Source organism: Saccostrea echinata, unplaced genomic scaffold, assembly GCF_033153115.1.
Source record: "Saccostrea echinata isolate AGI-Se365-2 ecotype Australia unplaced genomic scaffold, CSIRO_AGI_Sech_v1 ptg000001l, whole genome shotgun sequence".
In the NCBI taxonomy this organism is placed as follows: Eukaryota; Metazoa; Mollusca; class Bivalvia; order Ostreida; family Ostreidae; genus Saccostrea; species Saccostrea echinata.
Window position 1 is genome coordinate 49,726,997 of NW_026889750.1, and position 12,364 is coordinate 49,739,360.

General features: G+C 33.6%; 1 protein-coding gene across 1 annotated transcript; it reads left to right on the forward strand.

Moving 5' to 3' along the window:
• The first annotated feature begins 445 nt into the window (after positions 1 to 445).
• LOC133193847 (serine/threonine-protein phosphatase 2A 55 kDa regulatory subunit B alpha isoform-like) lies at positions 446 to 7,473 on the forward strand. Its single transcript, XM_061329773.1, has 8 exons — positions 446 to 633; positions 754 to 825; positions 1,996 to 2,093; positions 2,505 to 2,670; positions 4,660 to 4,950; positions 5,337 to 5,501; positions 5,791 to 6,052; positions 6,226 to 7,473. Exons 1-8 carry the CDS (start codon positions 627 to 629, stop codon positions 6,500 to 6,502), a joined length of 1,338 nt encoding a protein of 445 aa, XP_061185757.1. The 5' UTR covers positions 446 to 626; the 3' UTR covers positions 6,503 to 7,473.
• The last annotated feature ends 4,891 nt before the right edge of the window (positions 7,474 to 12,364 follow it).

Here is a 12,364-nt window from a genome sequence, read left to right on the forward strand (position 1 = left end):
TTCGTAGACTGTTCTCAGTATCCTGTTTGTCACCTGGGTCAACAAAGATAAATAAATAAATAAATAAATAAATAAATAAATAAATAAATAAATAAATTACCTTTATATATCTCGTCAAGACTTGTGCAAGAGTGAATAATGAAAAGATTTTTTTTTTTTTAATAATTTAGACAAATTATATTAATGGCTCTGATGCTGATCGAGCACTGTACAAAGAGGAATAACCTTGATATCTAGTGCTGTGCTAATGACGATCCGCGAAGCTGGTGTATTGATGTAATAACTTACAAGAAACCTAGGTCTATCGTATATAACTAACAGCATGTTAATTTAGACTTTAAATGAAATAAATAAAATTCGTAAGACATATTAATATTTCAGATTTCGAGTTTTACCCTTGAGTTTGCCCTGAGGTAAATGCGGAAGTCTCTACCCAAAATTCCAAATGTGCATGACGTCACGCCTGAGTGCTCGGAAAGAGTGCGCCATATTGAATTGGGAAAATAGCGACTGAATAAAATCTAGTATCATCCATGTCGAATATAATGAAATTTGCAATGTAAGGAGATGTAAATGGGATTGAATGAGGTGTCTTGTCTTATTTATCAACTTAGTATTTGCTTATCATGGCAGGTAAGATTTTTTTCTTGCATTGACCCCCACGATTGAAAGATTGTTTATTATTTTTGAAGTAATTTACTGCGCTAAATTCATACATTTAAGCTAGAGCAACTATTCTCTATATATTTGAAGGAAATGGTGGAGATATTCAATGGTGCTTCTCGCAAGTGAAGGGTGCCATAGAAACTGAAGATGTCACTGAAGGTAACGATCTCTTACATCAAGTGCTCATTTCCGGAAAGCGGGGGCCCGTGCTTTTCCAGTAGCAAAAATTTAACTAAAAGGTTTTCTGGAAAAGAGTACATAGTTTACTTGTCATCTTTAAATGAGATCTGAAAAATATTTATCGGGTATACGAACACCAAAGGATAAACTTTTTGACCCAAGCGGCAGGTAGCAAGTATTATATGATTTGAATAAATTACTGGCATATTCATAAATAAGTAACTGTCTTTTTATTAGTTTAAGAATACGATAAGATTTGAATGAAACTTTGCCACATCAGTATGGATATAAAGACTGGGTTTCAGCATATTTATGTGGCTTATGTTAGTAATGTCTTGACTGGACACAACCCACCTTTCGGAGAAAATCAAATCTTATGCTGCTCAAGAGTGAACTGAAAGATTTTTTTTTTTACTAAATCTATCTGATCTTCTTTCAAAAATCATTATGGCAATGAAGGATACCTTTGACACATTTTCCTTGAATATGAGAAACATGACTTTCAAACTCTGAAAATAGGAGGGTTTTATGGCAAGGGGTTTTGAAAGATTTCTGTAGCAGATCTGCTTACTCTCCCAATTTTTTTTTTTTGCTTGGACCCCCTAAATATGCTATACAATTTCAATGCCAAATCTCCCGATTTTTTGTAATTTCTGTTTTAAAATTATAGTTATGAATGCAATAGCAGTTGAAAGCTTTTAATATTGAAAACAACATTTTCGGCTTGCAGTTCTTAAGGATTTAAATTAAATTGACTATATCAATGCCCCAACTACATGCACACAAATATGAACAATAAAAAAAGGAAAATTCCCATTGAAATTTTATCCAAAAATTTATATTTCTTTAAAAAAATTTAATTCAATACAAATAAGAAATTGACTTGACCATTGCAAATCGACTACATTGATCATTTTGTAAAAAATATTTTATTTTTTCTTGAAGGTGTTTTATGCCCTCAATTTATATTTTAGGTCATTGTTGGGCTGGAATATTTGAGCCTAAGATCTCAAGAAAACAAATCTATAAAGCTAGTGGTGTTTTATTAGAATTTTCTAGGAAATATATAATTACGTGAATGCTTGAAGTCGATTAAATGTGTCACATATTATGACATTGTACTTAACAAGTTGCATCTTGACATTACAGCTGATATAATTTCCTGTGTGGAGTTCAACAGCACGGGTGATTTACTAGCAACAGGAGATAAAGGGGGACGTGTCGTCATCTTCCAACGAGATAAAGCCGTAAGTACTAATAGTACTTGCATCCGATTCCTAGGATCATTTTGTACATTTTATAACAGCCTTTCTGTCTTATGATTTCCTATTTTTTTCAAGCAAAGCAATCTGCTTTTATTTTTCTTCCATAGATATATTTTTTTTTCTGGTTGGTAAAAATCTTTGCAGAGTTATTTTTCCTTAATTCCAAAAAATTTTGGTGTGTGCATGTTCCAGTGTTTAAAATAGTTTTTCTCATGTTTTATTTTGAAGGCTTTGTCAAGTGAAGAAACATTGAGTGCATACTCTGCATTGTCATTAGTGCACTCATCATCATTTTAATAAATTTTGATTTTTCAATTGATTTCATATCAAGTATATTTACAGGTAATTTATCTTAAGCAGACTAACAGTGCTGTAAATTTGTATATTATTTAGGGAAAAATTGCCATACCACCACGAGGAGAGTACAATGTATACAGTACATTTCAAAGTCATGAGCCTGAGTTTGACTACCTCAAAAGTTTAGAGATTGAAGAGAAGATAAACAAGATACGATGGTTAAAGAGATCTAATCCAGCCAATTTTTTACTGTCCACTAATGGTTAGTTTGAATATTTTTATGCCCCCACCTTAAAATGGCTGGAGACATATAGTGTTTACCTGCTCATTTTTTCTGTCATTCCGTCATCATTGACTTACCGTTCATGATCTCGGCAAAAGTTGAACACATTCAACTCAAATTTGGCATATGCATACCTCATGGGAATATGCAGGTCAACTTCAAAATTTGGTCATGATCCGATGATTTTTGACAGAGTTATCCCTCGAGACCTTAGCAAGAAAATAAGAAATTTTCAGTTCCTGCCCTTAACTTTTATAGGGATGTATGTATAAGTTTGAACTTGCATATGCAGGTATTTTACCCAGAGTTCAAAATTAACTTTTATTACCACAAGCAAACTTAAGCTAGTGGCAAAAGCATTTACAAGCGAAATTCAAAATTCACTAGCAATTTTCAGAAATTATTTAATAATGGTAAATTCAAGCTCCAGCAAGAATGCAGTGTAAAAATATCTGCAGTGCTTTGTTGTTTTTGTTTGTTTTTTATTTTTTTCTTATTTTATTCATTTAGGGGGGGGGGGGGCATAGAATAGAATTGAGAATTTCAGCAGATCTCGCCCTATTCACAGTATAGACCTTAGTTTATGATGCAAGGACAGAAAATTGCCCAAAATGTGTTCGGAAAATGTGCAAGTTCACATGCTAAAATAGAAAGCCATCTTAACATGCTAAAATTTATAAAATTCTATGCATGTAAAATACAGAAAAGTCATCACAGTTGGATAGTTACAATGACACATGCTGTAGTAAAGCGAAAGTCTGCGTGCGTTATTGGGGTTAAAATGTTTTTGACAGGTCCGTCAGTCCTGTTTTTTTGACAGCGCAACGCCTCTTAATCCGCTGCACAGAATTTCCTTCAAACTTTGCAGATATTTAGGACATAGTGTGTAGTTGTGCATATTGCCAGGAAATTTTATTCCTTTATTTTTCTGGGAATTTTGGCACTTTTCAACTTAGATTTTTGGCCATATCTTGAATATAGAGATGAACAGTTTGTCAGCGCAACTCCTCTTAAGCGGTTGCACAGAATTTTGTCAAACTTTGCAGATATTTAGGACACAGTGTGTAGATATGCATATTGCCAGGAAATTCGGATTCCATTATTTTCTGGAAATTTTGGCACTTTTCAACTTAGATTTTTGGCCATATCTTGAATATAGAGATGAACAGTTTGTCAACGCAACACCTCTTAAGCCGCTGCACAGAATTTCATCAAACTTTGCAGATATTTAGTACACAGTGTGTATACATAGTACACATATTTCCAGGAAATTCTGATTTCATTATTTTTGGCCTTAGAGTTTTGGCTATTATTGAATAAACTTTCCAGCTACATAATAAAGAAATCCACTGGAATAAGCTTTTTTAATGAAATTTTATGTGCAATATTTTATGACCTTGAAAGACCCCTATTGATTTTGAGATCAAAATATTAAAGATTCAACACACACACACAAAATCTTGGATTGAAGTATGCAAAAAGTTCTCTCCCTTCCCCTCCCCCCCCCCCCCCCCCCCTCCAACACACACACCTCATATTAGTGCTTTGCCTTTAATAATTTCATAACTACAGTATATAAACAAATTTAAATGACTACACTTTACAATTTAAATGGACTTGCACTCATTAACAAATCAAAATCACTGAGGAATTCAAATAACAGTTTGTCAGCATAATTCCTGCACAGAATTTCCTCAAACTTTGTAGGTATTTCAGACATAATGTATAGATTTGTTTATTACCAAGAAATTTTGATTCAATTATTTATCGAGAAACTTCAGCCCAATCAAATTTGTGACAGACAAAGATTTGAATGTCATGTGCAAGAAGCTTTGATGTCATGATTTTTTGCAAGAAATTATACCGTGTATTTAAAGTGCACCATGCCATTCATTATGTGTTCATTGTCAAGTTTTGTGGGAGCATCGGGTATGTGAGTTTGCTCACTTTTTCTTTCATTTACTTTAGATAAGACCATCAAGTTGTGGAAGGTGACAGAAAGAGACAAGCGACCTGAGGGGTATAACCTGAAGGATGAGTCAGGGCTGATGAGGGACCCCAATAATGTGACCAGCCTGAGGGTGCCCAGTTTTAAACCCATGGAGCTGATGGTGGAGGCCAGTCCCCGCCGAATCTTTGCCAATGCCCACACTTACCACATCAACTCAATCTCTGTGAACAGCGATCAGGAAACATACCTGTCAGCGGATGACCTCCGTATTAACCTTTGGCATTTAGAAGTCACAGACCAAAGCTTCAGTATCCTTTACCTCACACATACAGAATTGTTATTTGTGGCTTTTAATGCTATTTTTGGAGGGGGAGGGATTGTCCTGTGTTAATGTGTTTTTCGTCACTATTGATTGCAGTATTTACAGCCACATCGTTATCAGTCCTTTAGATTGATATAAAGATAACGCACCTGACATTTCAATTTTTCACACATTTTCTTGGTAGACCTGACACATTTGGAAAACTGCAGTTTTGTTAATTTCCATGAAAATCATTTTAAATATTGTTTAACAGGAAACATTTACAATTGAAAGTGAATTTAGATAAAATAATAGCTTCATGAGAATGCTGATCTGAAAAGAAGAGTTACTGCTCTTTTGTTATTTAAAAATTCTTGTCCTTGACTTTGAAAGATATTGTGGACATAAAACCTGCCAACATGGAGGAGCTAACGGAAGTGATAACTGCTGCTGAATTTCATCCCCATGAATGTAACTTATTTGTCTACAGCAGTAGTAAGGGCACTATACGCCTTTGTGATATGAGAGAGCAGGCATTATGTGATAAACATGCTAAATGTATGTGTTTATAGTCTCTCAATTTGTTTTTTATTTATTTATTTATTTTTTTTTGTTTTTGTTTTTGATGAACTATAACATATGTAGTATAAATTTGGATAAATTGTTTTTTTTATTTAAGGTCATTGACGTTTTTTACATAAGTTATTTCACCAGTTGTAAACACATATCAACGTAAAGAGTTTTATTCTGTTGTTGGGATACTAATTGCTGTTTTAATGAGTGATTCTGTACATATGGATTGTTTCTAACTAGAAATTAGAATTGATGAATATGATGTATATTTCAGTGTTTGAGGAGCCAGAAGACCCCACCAATAGGAGTTTTTTTTCTGAGATTATATCTAGTATATCGGATGTGAAGTTTAGTCATAATGGACGTTATATGGTGACACGAGACTACTTGTCCATCAAAGTCTGGGACTTGCTGATGGAAACAAAGCCAATAGAAACGTATCAAGTTCATGAGTACCTCAGGAGTAAATTATGTTCTCTGTATGAAAATGACTGTATATTTGACAAATTCGAATGTTCATGGAGTGGAGATGATAGGTAAATTTTATTTTATTAAGGTAAAGTGTAAACTTTGAAATGATGCGAAACAAAAGCACTAGAAATTTGAATCCCTAAAAATAATTTTAAGATTGGATCTCTACATGCCATCTTGTTATGGTGATTTTGGGACACTTAACTACATCTGATCCACATATTCTTTTGTTTTCCAGGCACATTATGACAGGATCTTACAATAATTTCTTTAGAATGTTTGATCGTGAAGCCAAAAGGGACACAACTCTGGAAGCGTGTAGAGAAAACATGAAACCACGAACAATTTTAAAACCCCGTAAAGTGTGTACCGGTGGCAAACGTAAGAAAGAGGAGATAAATGTTGACTGTCTAGATTTCAATAAAAAGATTCTCCACACAGCCTGGCATCCCCTAGAGAACATCCTAGCTGTAGCAGCTACCAATAACCTATATATCTTCCAGAGTAAAGATTAACGCAATGAATATTAGGATAATTTAACAAATTGCTGGCATGGTGGTGCACCTGGAAGGTTAGCAGTTTCTTCTAATGACACTTGTGAAACAGTGAACTGGTGAAAATCAGCTTAGCAATATTTTTGTACAAATTTTTAGTTGAGACATGGATGGTGGAAAAGAAATATTTTCTGCAACATGAATTGTACAAGTTGCATAATTCATCACTAGTGCTATAAACTTCCAAGTGGTAATTACCATGTATAACTGTGTTGATGCATCTGTTCTAGTTGACCAAAGCCTTCCTATGTATGTCTGTACTGGTGCATTTTTGTATTGCATTGCAAATGTTAGGCCTGTCAATTTGTGGTTAGTTATCATTTCTAGTCACTGTCCCTCTACTAAGCCTAACGCGGACATTTTCTGGATACACGTGAAGTAGGTGCAATAGATGCCATGAAGTTGTAATTAAAGGAGATGATGCAAATTTACATAAACATTCCTAAATATTGTAACTGCATTTATAAACTTGCCAACTGGTGTTTATTTTTCCTAAAGTGCTAAAGTAAAATTTATTTGCTCATTGATGCTCAATATGTATTAAAAGTGCTGGCATTCTTCTGATATAAAATAATTTTGTTTATTTGGGAATACAAATGTAACGGAGGTGAATTTGATATCCATTAAAGTTAAACTGATACACCTGAAAACTACCATTCCACAGAGAGATGCAATCAATTAAAGGTTTTTGTCCTCCAACATAGAACATGTTAACTTGTGATCAAAATACTCCTTATTCTTAATTGATCAATTTCTGTTTTTTGTATGAAGAAAAGTTGATGTGGTTAATCAAATTGTAATGAGAGAATTGGTTGCTGTAAATTATATGTGTTCTGACTTTGTCCTGTTTTAGTACAATTATGACAGTAATGTCAGGTTATCTGATGACCTGAAGAAATGTTATTCAATATTAAACTATTGTTATTAAATGACAGTGAGTTTTATTTTTTGTACACACTTCTGCATTTGAAAGTGGGAAAATGCATTATGGTTTTGCTTTGCCTGTAATTTCAAACACTTGCATCTCAAATACCATGGATTTGTCAGAGTGATTGGAAGTCCCGACCACATATTCCTTTTGTATCTTGAATTCTTGGATATCTTGAAGATCTTTCTCGTCCCATGGAGACTGGAGTTCAAGATAACGAGGTTTGAGTATATTGTCCCGTAGAAGTTAAGAAAGCTCTAAACACTGACAAAAAACTTGTTTGGATTTTGAAAATTATCTCTTAAACTCAGAAGGTGAACATACTGAATCTATCTAGTTCATTTTCAACATAAGGATACCACTGATTTCTGTTCAATCGTATTTCATTGTTTTGAACATTTTTTTTAGGGACCCGTTTTACAAAAGAACTTGCGACTAAGACCAAAAACTCAAGTTGATTGTAAAATTTTGTTTAAAATTTCTAGCATAAAAATATTTTACTGCATTCCTTTTCAAAAGATTAAAACCATTTTCAATATAATGTTACTTTAAAAGCTATAAGCAGAATTTAAATTTTGATCTTAGTCCTAAGTTCTTTTGTAAAATGGGCCCCATATTTCTCTAGAAAAAATGTTCTAAGGGGATGAAGTACAAGTGAACAGAAATCACTGTTTACTACTTACTTTGGGAAAATACACACAAATAATGTTTTTAAGTTACTTTATCTACATATAAAATAATGTTAAGAATACTTTAATCTATCTTAAATTGTTTCATTTACTCTTAGAGTTCTGATTAATTGGTCATATTAGTGATACATAATTTTATTTGTCGGTGTTTGAATTTGATGAACGGTGTTGTCATGGTTACTAAAATAGAAATTTCTGTGAAATAATTTCAAAATTCTACTCCTTCTACAGTTTTGGTCTGATTTCAACGTAACTTGGTAGACAAGTAGACTACATTATGATATATATTCTGTATATCGATTTTTATTTCGATGAACGGTGTTGCTACGGTTACTAAAAATAGAATTTTTTGTGAAATACTTTCAAAATGCTACTCCTCCAACAGTTTGGTCTGATTTTAAATATAACATGGCATGCAAGTAGACTACACTAAGATACATAATTGTCTTTATCGGTTTTTGATTTTGATGATGTTGCCATGGTAACTAAAATCGAAATTTCTGTAAAATTCTTTTTAAAGGCTACTCCTCCTACAGTTTTAGTCTGATTGCAATCTTGCCACAAAAAGAGACTAAATTAAGGACCATTTTTCTGTTTATTGCTGTTGCAAAGTTTCAAGTCCCAAGTGCTACTTTTCTCTTCCTTTGTTATAAGTACAAACCAATAGAGCTACAGTCTCGACAGAAACTTCTGTTTTAGCTCACCTGAGCTGAAAGCTCAAGTGAGCTTTTCTGATCACCCGTTGTCCGTCCGTCTGTAAACTTTTCACATTTTCAACTTCTTCCCAAGAACCACAGGGCCAATTTTAACCAAATTTGGTACAAACTATCCTTGGGTGAAGGGGACTTTAAATTGTTAAAATAAATTAAGGGCCAATTTGCCTTAAAGAGGGAGATAATCAAGAAAAGACAAAATGGGTGGGGTCATTCTCAAGAACCACTGGGCCAGAAAAGATGAAACTTATGTGGAAGCATCCTGGGATAATGTAGATTCTAAATTGTTAAAAATCATGACCCCCGGGGGTAGGACGGGGCCACAATAGGGAATCCAAGTTTAACATTGAAATATATAGGAAAAATCCTCTCCTCAAGAACCACAGGGCCAGAAAAGCTGAAACTTACGTGGAAGCATCCTGGGGTAGTGTATGTTCTAAATTATTCAAATCAGGACCTCCGGTGGTAGGGCGGGGCCACAATATGGATTCCAAGTTTTACAGTGGACAATTTTTTTTTCATTTTAGTTTTTTTACCCCCCCCCCCCCCCGAAAAGCGGAGTATATTGTGATAGGGTGTCCGTACGTCTGTCTGTCCATTATTTACAATTGATGGTACCCATCTCTTATTCACAATACTCCTCTTTTACCACTGAATAAAATCTAATTAGACTTTCACAGAATCTTTATTACATCGTGCCATTGTAGTCAGAAACCAGAATATCTTTTGCGACAGTAAGGTGTCCGACGTCCCTCTGTCTGTGTGTTTGTACACAATTTTCGAATGCTAATCCTCCTACAGATTTTGTCTGATTTCTGATTTCAGTATAACTTAGCACACAAGTAGACTACACTAAGATACATAATTCTATGTATCGATATTTAATTTCGATGAACGGTGTTGCCATGATTACTAAAAATATAAATTTCTGTGAAATTATTTCAAAATGCTACTCCACCTACAGTTCTGGTCTGATTTCAGTGTAACTTGGCACACAAGTAGACTTTGCTAAGATATATGATTCTATATATCGGTTTTTGATTTTGATGAATGGTGTTACCATGGTTACTAAAAATAGAAATGTCTCTGAAATATATTCAAAATGCTACTCCTCTTACAATTATGGTCTAATTCCAATATAACTTGACACATAAGTCGACTACATTGAGATACATAATTCTATTTATCGGTTTTTAATTTTGATGGACGTTATTGCCATGGTTACTAAAAATACAAATTTGAATCAAATTGAATTGTTGTTTTGTGTTTCAAGAGAATAGAAACTCTTGTAAGAGAAAACATTCATCCGTTACATATGGAGGGAAACACACGGTAAAAAAGTGTAAAGAACTTGAGATTCATCTTTATTCCTGATGATGATGTTCATACCAATATGAAAAAAAAAAAACATATATGATAAATTAATGGGAAAAAAGTCATCATAAACATTTATTTACAGATAACAACTTAAATTGTACACAGAACTGTTTTTGGAAACACTCGATCATTTAACACCAAGAATCTTAATACATTGAACCCTTCACAAGTGAATAATATGTTGTTATCCCTTGAAAATACATTCAAGATACATGCTTTATCTCTCTGTAGTAATCAAAAAACATATTGTTACTAGAATTGTAAAAAAAATTTATGCCCCGTTATCGAAGATTCTAGGACATATAGTTTTTGCTCTGTCCATCCGCCTGTCTATCTGTTTATCTGTTTGTCCACAAAAACATTTTCTTGTCCATAACTTTTGATTGATTGGAGCTATGGTTTTCATATCTATCTATATATAACTATATTATTATTAATATTTATCTATATATAACTTTATTATTATTAATATTTTATTTGTACATTCCTTTGACAAGACCTTTCTTTGGGTATCAACATATTTGACCTCTTGACCTTGACTTTGGAGTTTTACGCACTTTTGCAAAATTTTACCATATACTTTTGAACAAGTAGTGTTCGGACTTTCATACATCACATGTGTATTCCTGGTGATAAGCCCTTTCTATGGGTAAATGTTTTTGTTCTTTTGAACTTGACCTTGGAGTATGACTTACTTTTGAAAAACCTTAACCTTTGCCATAACTTTTGAACGGTAGGTGCTAGGGCTTTCATACTTCACCTGTGTATTCCTCGTGTATTTCCCTCGGTACAAATATTTTTGACTTTTGACCTTGGAGTTTGGCCTACTTTTGAAAAACTCTAACCTTGGCCATAAGTTTTGAATGGTTGGTGCTAGGACTTTTATATTTCACAGATGTATCCCTTGTGCATGACAAGACGTTTCCTTGGGCACCATTTATTTATTTATTCATTTGACCTTGACTTGGCGTTTGACCCAATTTTTTTTAGCTTTAACCTTGGCCATAACTTTTGAACGGTTGGTCCTAGAGCTTTCATATTTTACAGGTGTACATGTATTCCGTGTGACAAGACCTTTCTTTGGGTATCAGTTTTCGCTCTCTTGACCTTTATTTGGGGTTTGAATTGTATTTGAGAAACATTAACCTTCCCCATGAGCTGCCGTACTGGGACATCGGCGTTTCACAAACACTTGGAAGGTCCTCTTATTAATAAAAGTTGCATAAAAAATATATTTTTTAGGCCTGGAGAAAAGTTGCTGAATTATTTAATAATCTGAAGTGGAAAATAAAACTTATGAGTTAAGAAGACCCTTATAACCCCCCCCCCCCATTTTGAAAAGAAACTTTTTAGCATATTGAAGGAATTGTATAACTTTTAAATTATAACTCGCATGTTATTTTATTGTACCATTCTGCTCTTAAAAAGTGTCCTCTCAAAAAATAATTTTACAGAGATGTAGATAAAGAATAGCAAATGTGCAATTTATACTCTAGCACGAGATTCCATGAGAAAGATGAAAAGCGTTGAGGAAAAGCGTCTTTTTATGTAGGTTGTACACATTTCATTATCTTCTCCAATTTCCAGATCGTTCAGTCAAAATGCGACAGAAAAAAAAAATGTAAGTCACTTGTATGTGGGTACTGCACTTTTTAGCCCGAGGTTTTACATATATTTCTGCATAATTTGGACAAATCATAGCAAAGTATATCTTCACGTACCATAATAAAATAAATCGAAAACCTATCAAATCGGTAGTACCGAAATAAAATTGATTTTTTTTTTAAATTTTATCCCCCCAACCCCCACTTTTAAACAATAGATACGAGAAAACTATATTGACTCATTATTTTTTATCTCCCCGAGTTAAGCTATATGGACACCAGAGAAAATATGAATTTTAATCCATATTAATGTACAACACACAGTCACACATTTTTTTTAATGTGTATATAACATTTTTTTCCCTGCAAAAGTTTGCTGTGATTGTTTCCCCATTGCTACAAGTATAAATGAATGAATATGAAATGGTTTTTAATGATATGAAATTTTCCTTTCAGCATCATGGTTCCTTTTGGTCCCTGGTGGAACATAGGGACTCAGCAACAGTCCTCCA